The sequence below is a fragment of the Tursiops truncatus genome, chromosome 16 (genome assembly GCF_011762595.2).
Source record: "Tursiops truncatus isolate mTurTru1 chromosome 16, mTurTru1.mat.Y, whole genome shotgun sequence".
NCBI lineage: Eukaryota > Metazoa > Chordata > Mammalia > Artiodactyla > Delphinidae > Tursiops > Tursiops truncatus.
Window position 1 is genome coordinate 50043031 of NC_047049.1, and position 14304 is coordinate 50057334.

At 51.9% G+C, this 14304-nt stretch overlaps 1 protein-coding gene across 3 annotated transcripts; it reads right to left on the minus strand.

The window, feature by feature from the left end:
• Positions 1-4722: 4722 nt before the first annotated feature.
• RGR (retinal G protein coupled receptor) lies at positions 4723-13811 on the minus strand. Of its 3 annotated transcripts, none has more exons than XM_033842191.2 (7): positions 13733-13811; positions 11859-12012; positions 10644-10780; positions 8833-8986; positions 7313-7430; positions 5406-5519; positions 4723-4941 (listed from the first exon to the last, which is right to left on the minus strand). In XM_033842191.2, exons 1-7 carry the CDS (start codon positions 13809-13811, stop codon positions 4810-4812), a joined length of 888 nt encoding a protein of 295 aa, XP_033698082.1. In that variant the 3' UTR covers positions 4723-4809. The 3 variants fall into 3 exon arrangements, with proteins under 3 accessions (XP_033698082.1, XP_004320121.2, XP_019781386.1); XM_004320073.3 differs by having other exon boundaries at positions 10644-10765; positions 11856-12012; XM_019925827.2 differs by lacking the exon at positions 5406-5519 and having other exon boundaries at positions 10644-10765; positions 11856-12012.
• Positions 13812-14304: the final 493 nt, after the last annotated feature.

A 14304-nucleotide genomic window follows, 5' to 3' on the forward strand; every position in this document is an offset into this window, starting at 1 on the left:
AGGACTAGATGGGGGTGAGTAACTAAGAAATAGACTTCTAGGGCTTCCCTGGTGGTGCAGTGGTTAAGAATCCTCCTGCCAATGCAGGGAACACGGGTTCAAGCCCTGGTCCGGGAGGATCCCACATGCCGCGGAGCAACTAATCCTGTGAGCCACAACTACTGAGCCCACATGCCACAACTACTGAAGCCCACACACGTAGAGCCCATGCTCCACAACAAGAGAAGCCACTGCAGTGAGAAGCCCACGCACACTGCAACAAAGAATAGCCCCTGCTCGCCCCAACTAGAGAAAGCCTGTGCATAGCAATGAAGACCCAATGCAGCCAAAAATAAATAAATAAATAAAATTAAAAAAAAAAAGAAATAGACTTCTAGAGAGAAATGTGTATGCATATGTGTGTGTGGATATAGATATATAATATATTCATATAAAACAGCAAATAATAGCCTCAGAGATGACTCAGAGTAAATCTCAGCTAAATCACTCTTCACAGAATGAGCGTCCATAACCCCCACCCCTAGTCAATGGTTCTTAATCCTGGCTGCACAATAGAATCATCTGGGAGCTTTTAAAAGCCTCAAGCCCCGCCAGCCCTTCAGACCAATTACATCAGAGTCTCTGTGGGAGGGACCGAGACTTTACAGTCTGTAAATCTCCGCTGTGCTTTTCAAGCTTTAAGATGCATACAGATGACCTGGGGGTCATTTAAAAAGCACATTTGGATTCGGGAGGTCTGGGGTTGGGGCCTGGGAATCTACCTATCTAACAAGCACTCAGATGCTTCTGGTCCAGGGACCACTTTGAATGGCCAGGCCCCAAGATGCTTCAAAGGTGCAGACAAGTTTGAGAATATGTTTTTGAGGATGTTGTGGGGAATTAAACGAGGTTGTAGATGTGACACATGTTGCATATAATTGTCACTCAATCATCATAATTTTCCTGTACACCCCTTTCTTGAGTAATAGTAAAAATCAGGGGATAGCAAGGAATAGTCGATAAGGTGGGACTCTAATATTTATTGAACACCCACTATGCACTATGTGCTTTAAAATATGCCACCCCAATGAGGCCATGTTGGTGGGAGCAGAACAAAATCAGAGATAAGAAACTTGCTCAAACTTGGTCACACATTGAATAAAAGGCCAATCCTGGATTCATGCCAGGTCTTTCCAATAACCACACCTAAGTGCTTTCCAAGCTGCCACGCTGCCTCTCACCTAGATGGCAAAGGACTTGCATGTGTTTTGACAGCTGCGAAAGGAAGGGCAGCTGGGCAGAGCAGGCCTTGCAGGGAGACAGTGGAGGCCATTGTAGCAGCAGCTGCAGGGATGTGTGGAGTCAGGGCCAGGGAGCAGCTTAAGAGTGGAGAAGCAAGTTACCTCAACCAAGAGGACAGGAAGATTTAGGGATTGTGATTTTGGCCTTCACCCAGGGCTTTTCCAGGACTTGTTACCTTAGAAATGTTACCATAACCAAAAGCCATTTACTGCACCTCTGCTGAGGCTCGGGCTGCTTCTCTGGTTACGGTCCTTGCAATGCCCTTATGTCCCACATCCCATAGTTTACTGTGTGTTCCCACATGTAATATCAGCATAAGGTGCTCTCACCTCCACTTTCCAGATGAATAATCCAAGTCAGAAAAATTCAGGGACTGCCCCAACTTCTCATGATTAGACAGAGGCAGAAGCCAGACCAGACGTCCTAACCAGATCCTATGCATGGGAAGACTTTGGAGGTTTACATCTGGCAGAACTTTCAATGACTGTTCTGTAGGCAGGAAAAGGGGAGCTGTATAGGGCCCTCTGGGAGTCCTCCAGACAGTGGGTGTGCAATTCTGTGTGCCCTTCAAGGAGAGATGTGGAATCACATCATTATTTGGAGTGGAAAACAACTAGACATCAGGTTTCTGTAGCAAGAGCAGAAAAGAATGCTTGTCCAGGATCCTGCAGGAATCTATAATTCACCCCAGTAGCCTTGTGAGGAACCTCCAGGCTCTTCAAAAGACACCTCCGGGACTGGAGACCCAGGTTGAATTAATTTATCATTGAGTTAGCACTGCCACCCTGTGGTAGAAACTAGGCACTGCGTCATCCTTATCTTCCAGGTAAGGACTTCGGCCTAGCACGCTGTTGCATTTCCCCGCTTTCTTCTCTCTTCATTTAGCTTATATGACAGGACAAATAGTAATGATATTACTGAGATGGGAAAAATAATCCAGGAGACAGTTTTGTTGGAGGGAGAATGAGCCTGTATTTCAACAAATTGAATTAAGTGTGTCTGTAACAGGGAAAACAGCAGAATTCCTTTCAATTTCATGGCAAGGGGAAAGATATAAATAAATTAGGTCTACTACTTTGCTATTGAATGTAGAAAATTTGTAAAATCCTTTTACTTTTAATAGAAAATATAGATGTAGTTTAGGCCATAATTAATTTATGTTTCCTTTTTTTCTAATCAATCAGGCACACAGTCCCTCCTCTTCCCAGGAAAATTGTCCCAGTGGGGATCTTGGGGAGGAGACCAGGGATTGTACATTCCTTTACCTCAGAGACAACTTGCTACTTTATTTGTAACCTTAATTCAAGTCCATTTGTCAATAGGCAGAGTCATCCTTCCCAGCGAGAAGATGGGGGGGGAGGGATGGGGGATAGTATTCTACTGTACTTATATTTCTTTTTAATAAGAGCTTAAATAAACTCTGAAATCAATGGATCTTAGAATGTAGGCACTCTTAGGAAGCAAATTTTGTGCCTTTTAAATTGAGCTTTATACAATCCCGCGGTTCTGCAGAAGTGGCACCTTGATGAGTCTCCCTAAACCCATTCCCTGAGTGAGATGCAGGGGTATGAGTGGGTGGACTTGGGGCTTCTGAACAAACAGCTTCAGGTGGGGCTCTGGTCGTTCCCCACCGGGTGCTGTCAGCCCCTCCGATCTCCTGCCGACCCAGCCCAGGGTGGAGATGCCCCAAGCCCACCTTCCCCTCTCCAGACAGACTTGGGGATACAGGGCTCAAGCTGACGCTGTCCTTGGCCACATCCGGCCAACCTGTCTTCCTCCCTTCCTCTCTGAGCACCAGCGGGGGCTCGATCTGTTTGGGGACATGGGCCACTCTTGCTGGGTGTCTTCAGCCTCGTCTAACCTTCCAGCCCTTCCCTATTGGAGTCTTGGGCTCATCTCCCCTCTTCTCAATGTGTTTCCTCATCCCTCCTTAAGGATTTAGTGTTTCTAATGGGGACATAAAGGGCGGGTCCCCAATAAAGACCATTTAAAGGTCCACGGGCTGTGGAGGCAGAGTCAGTATCTCTGGGCCGCAGAATCCATCGCTTTCCTGGTGACCCACTCCGTCGGTGTGTGAGCCCGGCTCAGGTCCCAGGTTTCCCCACCCCATCCCCACTCCAGGGCTGAAGACAAGGACCCTGTGTGGACGCTGGAGTGAGCCCGAGTGGCATCTCGACCTCCACAGTGCCTGGCACAGGGCGTGGTCTAGGAAACAGTGCTGTGTGAAGGCTGCGTTCCCCTCCCCACCGCACAAGGTTTTGCAAACTGACTGAAACGGCCTCTGCTTTGAGCAGACTTCTTGGGAGTTAGATGTTTCTGTGGCCTGATTTTCTGCATCTGCAAAACCAAGAGGCAGGTCCTGGTCTGCAGGGACCCCAGATGCTGTTCTCCTGGCCACCCGCGCCCACCCCCGATGTGGCCCCTCCTCCCCTCAGCTCCACGGGATTGGCTTTCAGTCTGCTGCCTCCGCGGTGCCTGGGGCAGCTGTCCCTCCAACATCAGACCTTCTGAAGAGCCCTCAGTCACCCTCCACCCATCTCCATTTCCCTCTAGGGCCATGGGTCTCGCCCAGGCCCGTGCACCTGCTGTGCCTCGTCCCTGAAGCGCTGGCTCTGTGGGAGGAGCAGAGGGACATCCAGGGATGGGGACCCCAGCGTTAATGTCTCAAACTCAGATGCCCGCGGGCTCCGCAGGGAAACACACAAGCTGTAACTGATGGCAGAGCACGTGCCCTGGGCAAAGGGCAGAGCCACCCCGCATCTCAGACTGTCACCATGGAGCCTCCCCTGGGGCTGGTGGGGCCTCATCTTCAGATGTCTGGAGTTCTAAATAAATTGTCCTGAGTTTTTAAATGTCGGCAACTAAGCAACGTACAGCTAGCTGTCTTGACTGGTGGGTGCTGGCGGCTACTCTCAGTGAGCAATTCGCATGTGCCTGGTAACATTCTGGGCCTTTCTGCACAGTTAAGTCACCATTACTGTCGTCACACCTCACAAATTGGGAAACCAATGCCCAGAAAGACTAAGTCATTTGCAAAGATCACGATTTAATAAGTGGTATTTGAACGCTGGCAGCCTGGGTTGAGCTCCCACAAACAAACCTGGGGCTTTCACCCCTTTCTATGCAAGTTTCTGAGTCCTAACAGCTGTTCTAATGAGCAGCAGCTTCTGCGTGCGTGGTGAGGACACACTATCATGTTCAAGTCTCACGACAGACCTGAGGTGCATATTAACATCCTTATGTTATGGGTCAGGAAGCTGAGTTCAGAGAGCATGACTTTCCCAAGATCTCTCAGCCTCCGTGGGGACCGCTATGACCAACACTCAGGTCTGTCTGGCTCCAAAGTCCCGGCTCCTTCCACGCAGCTTGGTTTCTCTCTGAATCCCCGGGGTCCAGCCTCGGGCCAGGCTCAACAGGCCCATCGGGGCTCCTGAGGGTGCTGGACAGGACTCCCGGGCAGCCTCCTGCGAGGGGCTCAGTCCAGGGTGGCCAGGGTGGGCCTGGGTCTGAGCAGCGCCCTGGAGAGGCTCACTGCTCTCGGTCCCGCTCTCTTTTCTGCGGCGAGAGGCACTGCCAGATTCCCCTGTGCACCATCTCACTGCCCAGAGCATAGTTGATGGCGTTGACCGTGGGCACAGCCTTGGCAATGAGAGCGGGCACCTGTTGTGACAGAAAAGTCCAGGAGAGAAGTTTCAGAGCCTCTGCTCCTCTCTCTGGTCCCAACTGGTGACCGCAGTCCCCCATGCTCGCCCCGACATCCCCCCAGCCGCCAAGCATCTGTCCTTATCTTGATTCTGCAACCTCTAAGCCTTCTCTGACTATGACATACGTCGGTGGTTGATGCATGGAATCACAATCCTCTGGGCACCAATCTCAGCCCCTGGTCCCAGAGGGTACGTGTCACCATCTGGCTGGCTGTCCCTGTCATCTCACATAAGCCTAGGCCATGTCGAGCAGCGGCCCTGCGTCACCAGGGGACAAAGCTAATACCCAGTGAGTTATGAATGTTCAAAGGAAAAGAGAAAGAGAGAGCTTATCTTGGAGGCCATAAAGCCAGAAAGAGAGATGGGGTGAAACAGAAGCACAAAAATGGGGAGAGCTTTGGGTACTGGCGGTGTCTGTACCATTTGCAGCTTGGGGGAGATGGAGGTCACATCCGCAACGGCTGCATACAGATAGAGGAGAGCGTAGGGGCCCCAGCCGAACAGCAGCGTCCTGGCTGGCAGAACGGTGTTCACCTGGGGAGACATGGGTAAAGGAGGGAGGCATCGACTTGCTCTAGGTGGTCGGCAGCCCCGTGAGGTCCAGGAACCAGGTCGGCACTCGGCAGGGCTGTGGGAAGATGCTGAGCCTGTGGGGGAACCTGGGACCAGATGAATCTCTCTTCTGTTTAAGATGCCTGACCCTAGGCCTCTCGTTCAAGCTTACTTGACCTCAGCTGCCTTGCCTGTAAAGTGGCCTGATAATGCCTGACTTGCCGGGACTGGCGTGGATAATGAGCTTCCTTCCTGGTCTGTGTTCTGAGAAACCAGGGGCTCTGTGAGTGTGAATGTGTGCGTAAGGGTCCTCAAGCTGCGCTACCCTCACAACTCAGCCCCAGAACCAGCTGGCCATCAGTAGCTGCAGCCAACTTGCAGGTCAACCAGTCTTGGGTTCAAAGGGGCCGCTTTCCGCCGTGTGAGATAGAATCAAGCAGCAGGCGATGTGGTACCATATGTGGCCACAGGAGGGCGCACGACTTGCGCTCTAATTTCAGGGTGGAACTTGCTAAATTCCAGCTCCCCACATACATTCAGAGGTTAAAATCCTGACGCTAAAAATCAGTGCCTATTTACTTATTGACCATGTCGCCTTTTAACAAAGAAGGTGACTTAAGCTCGCAGGTGTGGTCCCCGGGACAACGCGTGGCGACCTCTGCTGATGTTACTGAAACGGATGGTTTAAAGTCAACCCGGAAAAATCCGTGTGGCAGCCTTGTCTCCTGGCCGATTGAACCTCCAATAAAATGTGCTGACTTTGAGCACCCAGGCAGGGCTAGGGGAGGGCAGAGTGTGGAGGACAACCGTGGAGGCGGTGATGAGTGGGAAAGCAGCAGCACAGCCCTCGCCCTCCTTCTGTGACCAGGGGAACCTGGGTCCACAGCTAAAATCGATTTGTACAGTGCTTTTCCAATTCAAAGAAAAAAAAATGTGGCAGATTGTGGCAGAGACTGTTTCTTTTATGCACTACGATTGCCCACTTGAGTGGTGGAGTCCCAGACCTGGGTTTGATCCAACTCTGCTATTACTAATTGCATGGCTTTTGAGCTGTTTAGCTAATAACCCCTTTCAGCCTCAAATTTCTAATCTGTGACCTAGGGACAGTAAAACCTTCCTTCCTCGGGGAGTGGGTGCAAAAATGAAATGACATAATGCACATAAAGTAACATTAGTACCTGGGTTTTTTGGTTTGTTTTGTTTCTGAGTTTTTGGTACTTCTTATGACTCATCTGCTAGAGACTGTTCAGTTGATAAAGTTAAAGGAAAATCGTGGCAAGAGAATATTAATGCAGAAATTGAGAAATGACCAGGAGGGCTTATTTTGATGCATTGTTTTTCTTGGACAAATGTGCTTTCAGGTGTGGTTTTATGTTGTGGGTAACAGCCTGTGCCTGTGATTCAATGAAACATCTTGAAGCAATTTACAAGTAGCATTTAAAATGCATGTAATTTTGTGCCAACCCTCACATTCTTGGGAAGGAGCAAGTGTAACAGCAAGGATGGTGTCCGGTAGGGCGCCCTGGCTCTCAGAGTTATGGGGTCTGGGTAAGTCTGAGCAGTTCTGATACTTCCTCCCAGGTCTTGGTGATCCCCAGCAATGGGGAAGGTGTGTTTCTGCCCTAACACCCCATATGCTCAATGTACAAAAGCTGGATTTCTTTCCTGATCGTTGAAAACACAGAGAACCCCTGGTTATTGTCGCATCATTCATGTTCCCTGGTGTCCCTGAGAGGGACAGAGAGATTTCTCCTGCTCTAGGTGTTGATCCTTACCGGAGGACGGCCAGTCTTCCCGAGTTTCTGCTCCATGAGCCGATAGGATATGACTGTGATGAAGAGGGGCAGGAGGAAGTTGAAAAAGGCCATGGTGAAGAGGAAGCTGGTGAAGTTTCTGCAGACAGAGGGGATGGAGGAGTCAGGATTGCCTCTCAGAGACGATCAGCTACCCTAGAAAGCCCACCAGACTTTGCTCTAGACAGTCAGGTGCACGGAACTGCTCCCATCAGATGCGTTTCCAGAGTGTGGGTGCTCCCAAGTCCCAGCTGAACTCCCCTTGGAACCAGAGAGCTACTAGGTCCTCCTGGAACCTGCCTTTAGGAGCCAGGGAGCTGGAATGAAGGATAGTCCTCCTTTAACTTGCTGTTGGGCGGTTCATGTGCTCAGCCCTGCGCTCTGTATGTGCCCCAAGCATAGAGAATGGGACACTTTAGTTTGGGAAACGTGTTTCCCAAATGGAGATGTCAGTGGACCAGGAGGAAGGCTCATCCAAGGAGTGTTCCTGGCATAGGGATTTGGAAGGACCCTGTGGATGAGACTGGACATTGTATCACTGAAGAAATCATTGAAGGGACCAGAGAAGAGCCTGGGGTCCAAGGTAGTGGTCACGGGGAGGCAAGAGGGCTGCCCAGAAGCAGGTGGGAGTTACAGGGAGGTAGGTTGCCATTCCATGAAAGGGAGACCGTGTCACCTGGGTGCTGTCCACTAAGGAGGAGTGGGAAGGAGGGCTGCCAGAAGGACTGGACACCAGCTGGGGAAATACATGCAGGGAATGCCCTGAAGGGCATTAGACAAGACCCAGGGTTCTCCAGTGGGTTTGACCAGGGAAACGGGTCATCAATGCAGGTGCTTTATGAGTAAACATGAATAAACATGTAACAGATGAATGCAATGTGGCTCTAGTGGAAGCAAGAGGGGGCTGAAGCCCATGTGGTCCCTCCCCAAGGCAGCCCCTAGAGGGAGCTCCGGACTCCCCAGAGCCAGGTCGAACTGGCAGTATACTAGACGTGTGGCCCACAAAGGTAGGCTCCATCATGCATTTATTCTTGTCTCTCCAGGGCTTGGCTCACAGCAGACGCTCAAGGAATTCCGAGAACTGAACTCTATGCCAAGGAGGTCCCTTCCAATGCAAAGACCTTAACATTCTTTGACGCTATCGAACCAAGGATATGACTCCCTGTAGAAGTTGGTAAGTCAGAGCTGGGACATCTGACTGTACTGAAGGTGGAAAAGGGGTCATGGAGCTCAGTGAATGTTATAACCAACACAGGCCAATAGCTCCCCGGATAGGACCCCTTCTGTGGCCCAACTCTGCACCCCAGTTTGCATATCATTCCCATCACTTGGCCAGTCTTTGGAATGGCCTTTCCTTAGTGGGTATCATGACTAGGGAGTTGAGATTGTCTGGCAAAAGCTGACATGTCCCCATTTGGATTTTCAGCTGACACTGCTGTCCTACAGACTCAAAGACAAGACTCCCATGGAAAGGAGCCTCGAAGCCGCTCCCCTCACCTCACCTGTCCCTCCTGGAATAGTCCAGGGTGCAGCATGTCCCCAGCGGCTCACGGTCATAGTGTCCCCAGCCCAGGAGGGGCAGTGTTGCCCAGAAGGCAGAAGAGAGCCACACAAAGAAAACCAAGGAGACGGCCGTGTTCCAATCCAGTCGGCTGCCTGCATGGGACACAGGAGGAGGGTGGTTGAGAGGAGGAGATAGCTTGGCAGAGTGAAAAATAATGGACTCTATGGTCATGCAGAATGTCCCTAACTGCTGGCTCCCATGCTTAATAGCATAGTGCCTCGGGCAATTAAGAGTTTCTCTGAGCCTCAGTTTTCTCCTTCACAAAGTGGGAATGATACTCCCTGCTTCAGTAGATTGTTATGAAGAATAAAAGAGATAATTTTTATTATAACACCCCCTCCTTCCCTCTTCCCTGTTTTCGTGCTGCTCGCCTGTGCCCTCCAGCACGGGAAGGGCTTTGATCCAGAGGCCCATGTGACAGGGATTAACTGCTCTATATTAAGGCCGAGAGAAGGTGTGCATTCACGTGTGCACATGTGAGAGTGCATGTGTGTGTGTGTGTGCACGCATGCATGATGGTCTGAGGGAGCTTTGGGGACAGGGATGGGGTAGAAGTGGTGGGAGAGGCGCTCCAAGGTCAGATGGGGTGGGAGGGGCTCAGATAGGAGTTAGGATAAGAACAAAGGCTTTTTTTTTTTTTTTGGCCTGGACAGAGGCATGTGAATTTGTGGAGGACAGGGGGCCATGTGTGTCTGTGGCCAGGGCAGATCTGCGATTCCAAAGGGGAAGTGCTCAGGTCTTGAGGTCATGCTAGCTATGGACCCCAGAGTAGCCTCTGTGCCAAGCAAATCCACAGCTCCAGGACTCAGAGCCCAGGAGACAAAGGGAGAGACTCCCTCTGGAGGCATCCAGGCCATGCCCAATCCCAGCTCTGCCCCTATACCTGTGTGACTCGGGGCAATCTACTCAACTTCTCTGAGCCTCTGCTTCCCAGTCTGCAAGCTGGGGGTTTGCTGTGAGTGGTAACTGAGCCACGGCCCCCCAGATACATGTTTATGTATCTCTGTGGTGAGTGTTATTCTAAATGGTCTATGGGTGAACGTGTTTTTTTACTTTAATGTGTATTATAATTATAAGGACACTAAAGTTGTGATTTCACAGATATTTTTTGGAATGAGACTAAAGCAGGTGTTTAAATTTTTTAAAACGGGTCACTTTTAAGAAAAAAAATAACACAGCAGGTGGTACACTGATATGGATAATTATGAAGATGGAATTTGACAATACAGCTTGAAAAATCTGGAGCTAGACTCATTTTCATGAAGCCTTCGCATGACAGAGGCTCCATGGAAGTGTGGGGTGCGAAGGCACATGCCCAGTTTTACACACACACACACACACACACACACACACACACACACACACATACACACACACACACGCCTCCTCTCTGCCTCCCAACAGTGCCTGTTTTCAAGGGTATTTTCTGTATCCAGGATCTCATTTGATTTTCAAAATAAAACTGTGAGGTAGGTTATAAAAATCATCCTGCAGAGGAGGAGACTAAGTTCACAGAGGACCTCTGACTTGCCTGAGGCTGTAGTGGGGGCACAGGCAGCCTTCCCAGCATGTGCCTCAACACCTCTCCTGCACTCTCCCCACCCCTCCTTTCCTGAGTGCCCACACCCCACGCTCAGGGTCACCTACACCCACCCACAGTTCCCTGAACTGGGAAACACTGAGCAGACCTTCTCCCTGATCACCCTCAGTAGGTGGATGTCCCTCCACTGTGGGAACCCGAAGACATACGGGTGCAGTAGTGGTGATAGCGCCCCCAGGCGATGGCTGCACTGCTGCAGATGCTGGCCAACACGGTTGCAAAGCCCTGGAAGCCGTGAACCTGGCATCCTTCTGAGCCATAGGGCCAGCGCCTGTGGGAGACACGGGGCACCAGTGATCCCTCCCCCTGTCCCTGTCTTCCTCCCTCACCTGCTCAGCAGCAGCTTGGAAGGCACTTTTAGCTCCTTAGAAAAGGGCTTTAGTATCTGTTTTTCCTATGAGGAAACTGGGGCCTTAGAGATGGAGCTGCTGCGGTGAAGGGGTGGAGCCTGATGCCGACTCTCCAGGCTCAGGGTCCTTCACGGCACCTCTGTTGGACCGAAGGGTCTCCCTGGTGATCAGATGCCTGCATCACAGGAAATGGAACAACCTGGTTGGGAGGAGAGCTTGTGCCTGAGGCTCAGAGGGGAAAAGGTACTGAGCCAATGTCACACAGCAGATGAAGACAAAGACAGAGGGTAGATCCCAGGCCTCCCAACTCCCAGCCTCATGGGCCAAGCAAGGTGGAAGCTTCAGTTGTCCCTCCCCAGCCCTGGGAAGCGGTAGGAGGAGAACAAGGCAAGGAATCCTCACTGATTCAGACCCTACAGACTGGTCAGCTCTGAGTGTTCATAGGAGGGCAGCGGTGGGGTGGGGGTGGGGCTCTAGCTTTCACAGGAATGTTCCGTCTGCTTAAGAAAACAATCCAGTAAACACCTTCTGAGGCCACTTTGGAAGACCCTGGTTTGCACATAAGGTCTTAGACACGTGTCAAAATCCTGTTTGCTTTCACAAACACTTATTTATGGCTTCCTAGGTGCCAAGCATTGTTTTACGTTATTTACAAATAATAAGTCAATACTTCCAACAACCATATGGGTTAGGTAATAATATGCAATTTACAGGAGAAGCCGAGAGATAGAAATAATGAAGTCAGGATTCCAACCTAGGCAGCCTGGTTGCAGAGCCCATGCTCTTAATCCCCGCAGTCAGCCAGCTCTGATGGTCAGGTCCGAGCAACTCCTGCGTTCCAGAAATCGGCTGGGGTTCTACAGGGATAGTCTGGAATTCGGATTTAACCTAGTTCAGTCTGCCCACCCTCTCCCCTATCGTCTTCTACAGGTAGGCAGAATGTCTCTGGCTTGCTGCCCAGTGCCCAGAGGTCAGGGCCCAGAGCCCAGGGACTGCGGAGGGGGCAGGTACCGGAGGAGGCTGGACGTGGCTGCCATGAGGGCATTCAGGCTAATCCCACTGTCCGACAGCGCCAAGCTCAGCACCAGCAGGTGGCTGGGAGTCCGCAGCTCCGGGTTCTTGCAGAAACAGAGGATGGTCAGGCTATTGAGGCTGAGGCCGGAGAGAGCTGAAAGGAAGGGGAGAGCTGGCACCGGGGCTGCAGAGGCCCTCCTGGGCTCAGAATGAGGGGTCATGGGGTGGCTGGGGCCTCAGCAGCCTCCCCGAAACCCTCAGCATCCATCTCAGTACAGCTCACCAAGCCCCTACACAGCGGGCTGGCCCTCAGGTACCGAAAGCCACGAGCTGTACACCCTGCCCTCTACCAACGCACGGTCTGATGGGAAGACAGACAAGGAAGAAGTCCGCTAAAGTGCAGCACGGTGTGTGCCGGAACAATTACAGTCATGGGCAGCCACTGAGCCCTTATCACGTGCCCGGCAGGGTGTTGCGCACTTTACTTGGGTCCTCCCTCCCAGTCAGTCTTCACCTGGACACCGTCCTCCCCACTTACTGCAGAGAGGCCGAGGCTCAGAGATGCTGGCCAGCTTGCCCTAAGTATGCAGCTAGGAAGTGGTGGAGCTGGGACTGGAAATCAGGTTTTTCCAATTCCAGAATGCCTTCTCCAAGGGCTCTGGAACAACGTCAGGGAGAGCACTGGCTAAGGGGTGGCAACGTAGAACTGGGAGCTTCCCAGGACACCAGGCAGTGAGGTGAGCTTGAAGGGAGTGGTCTCCAGTGGTAGACAGACTTGACCTTGAACTTCAGTTTTATCACTCATTTGCCGCCCCTTATGCTCCCTGCACCTGGGCTTCTCCCGTCTAAAGAGGAATGGGGAAGGATCCTGCATTCAAACTGTGAGCGTCCACTAGGAGAACAAGGAGTGGAAGAGCATTCTAAAAAGAGGGAACAGCACGTGCAAAACCATCAAGCTGTAAACTTTCAAGGCATGTTTGAAGACCTAGAGAGATGCTAGACTGTAGGGTTCCCAGTGGAGAGGAAAAGGGGCTTCGGCCACCGGACGATGACATCCAGGGTCTCTGGGACCAGCCTGGTGGCTGCGGCTCCCTCTCCACTGTCAGTTCTTGTTGGGTGAGAGAATGTGTTGATTATTTCTCTGGACCTGCTTTGAACAAGGACTGCAGCCCCCATCAACCTAGTCTTGGGCTGTGGCCCAACTCCAGCACCTGCCGGCCCAGCTCTGGCCTCAGTGAGCATCTTAGGGGCTCTGGATTGAACCTGGTACCTCATGGACCCAGGTCACCCCTAGAGCAGGAGACCTTAGGGCCAAGGGAATGGAGATGGTGCAAGTAATGTGGGGCTGGAGAGGAAGGGAATGAATGAACTGAAAACCCTGGGTGTCTATCTAGGCCAGCACTTTATGCCCTGATCCCATCTAACCTTTACCGCCACCCACTTGGCACATCAGGGCACCAAGGGCCAGAGAGCTCAAGTGTCTTGGTTTCAGTGACACAGACAGCAAGTGGCAGAGCTGTCTGCCTCCAGAGCCTACCAGGGGCCTGATCTTATATGAGATTCTTAGCAGGACTTCCAGGGAGCGGATTCAACTTTCTCTTGGCTGCAGAGACATGAAAAGCCCTGGTTCTTGGTCATGCCCTGCGCAGACGTCCCCTTCTCAAAGTTCCTCCCTCCCTGAGCCTGACCAGCTTCTCTCTCCTGGCTTCCCAGCCTGCGTGCTGCATCCCGCAGGTGCAGCCATCGGAAGACCCCATGGGTCTGGGCACAGAGGAGTAGGGTTTGGGGACCTCTCCTTGCCAGCTTTGCAGCTGCGGTCTGGGTTCTGGGACCCAGCCGAGTTCCTGCTCCACCCCGGCTCCTGCCTGGCTCACCTTCCACCAGCAGCACCGTTCCCACTGCCAGGACCTCCAGCTCGCCGAAGCCGGTGGGCAGGGTCCCGGACTCTGCCATTCTCTCTGCCTTTCTCCCCGCTGATCCAGCTCTTCTCTGGCTCCCCCAGCCCAGGTGCCTCTGTTATAAAGGGCCATTCCACGTGCTGGCACATGCAGGTTATTATGTTAGACATTGAGCTCCTTTTTGCTGCCTTCCCTGGCCCCTCCAAATCGTCCTCTTGGCTCGGGCAGAAGGAACCCATTCACCAGTTAGACAGTGCCGCCTTTGTGAAGCCAGCACAGAGTCCTGCCTCATTCATTTCGGCTCCATCGGATTAAGGACCTGGAATCCAAATGGTGTATGGCTGAAAGCTAAATTAGAAGAGAGTTGCATAACGCAGGGAGGGATGGGGGCAGAAGTGGGGATATGAGCTGCAGCTGAGCCTGAGAGCGGGTCAGGAGCCAGGCCCTTCCATGTTTTCAGGTGCTGACAAGCCTAGCACCTGTGTGCATGTGTGTGCACGTATGTGTGTGTGTCCACCTGCTCATGTGTGTGTTCTCACAAGCGATGG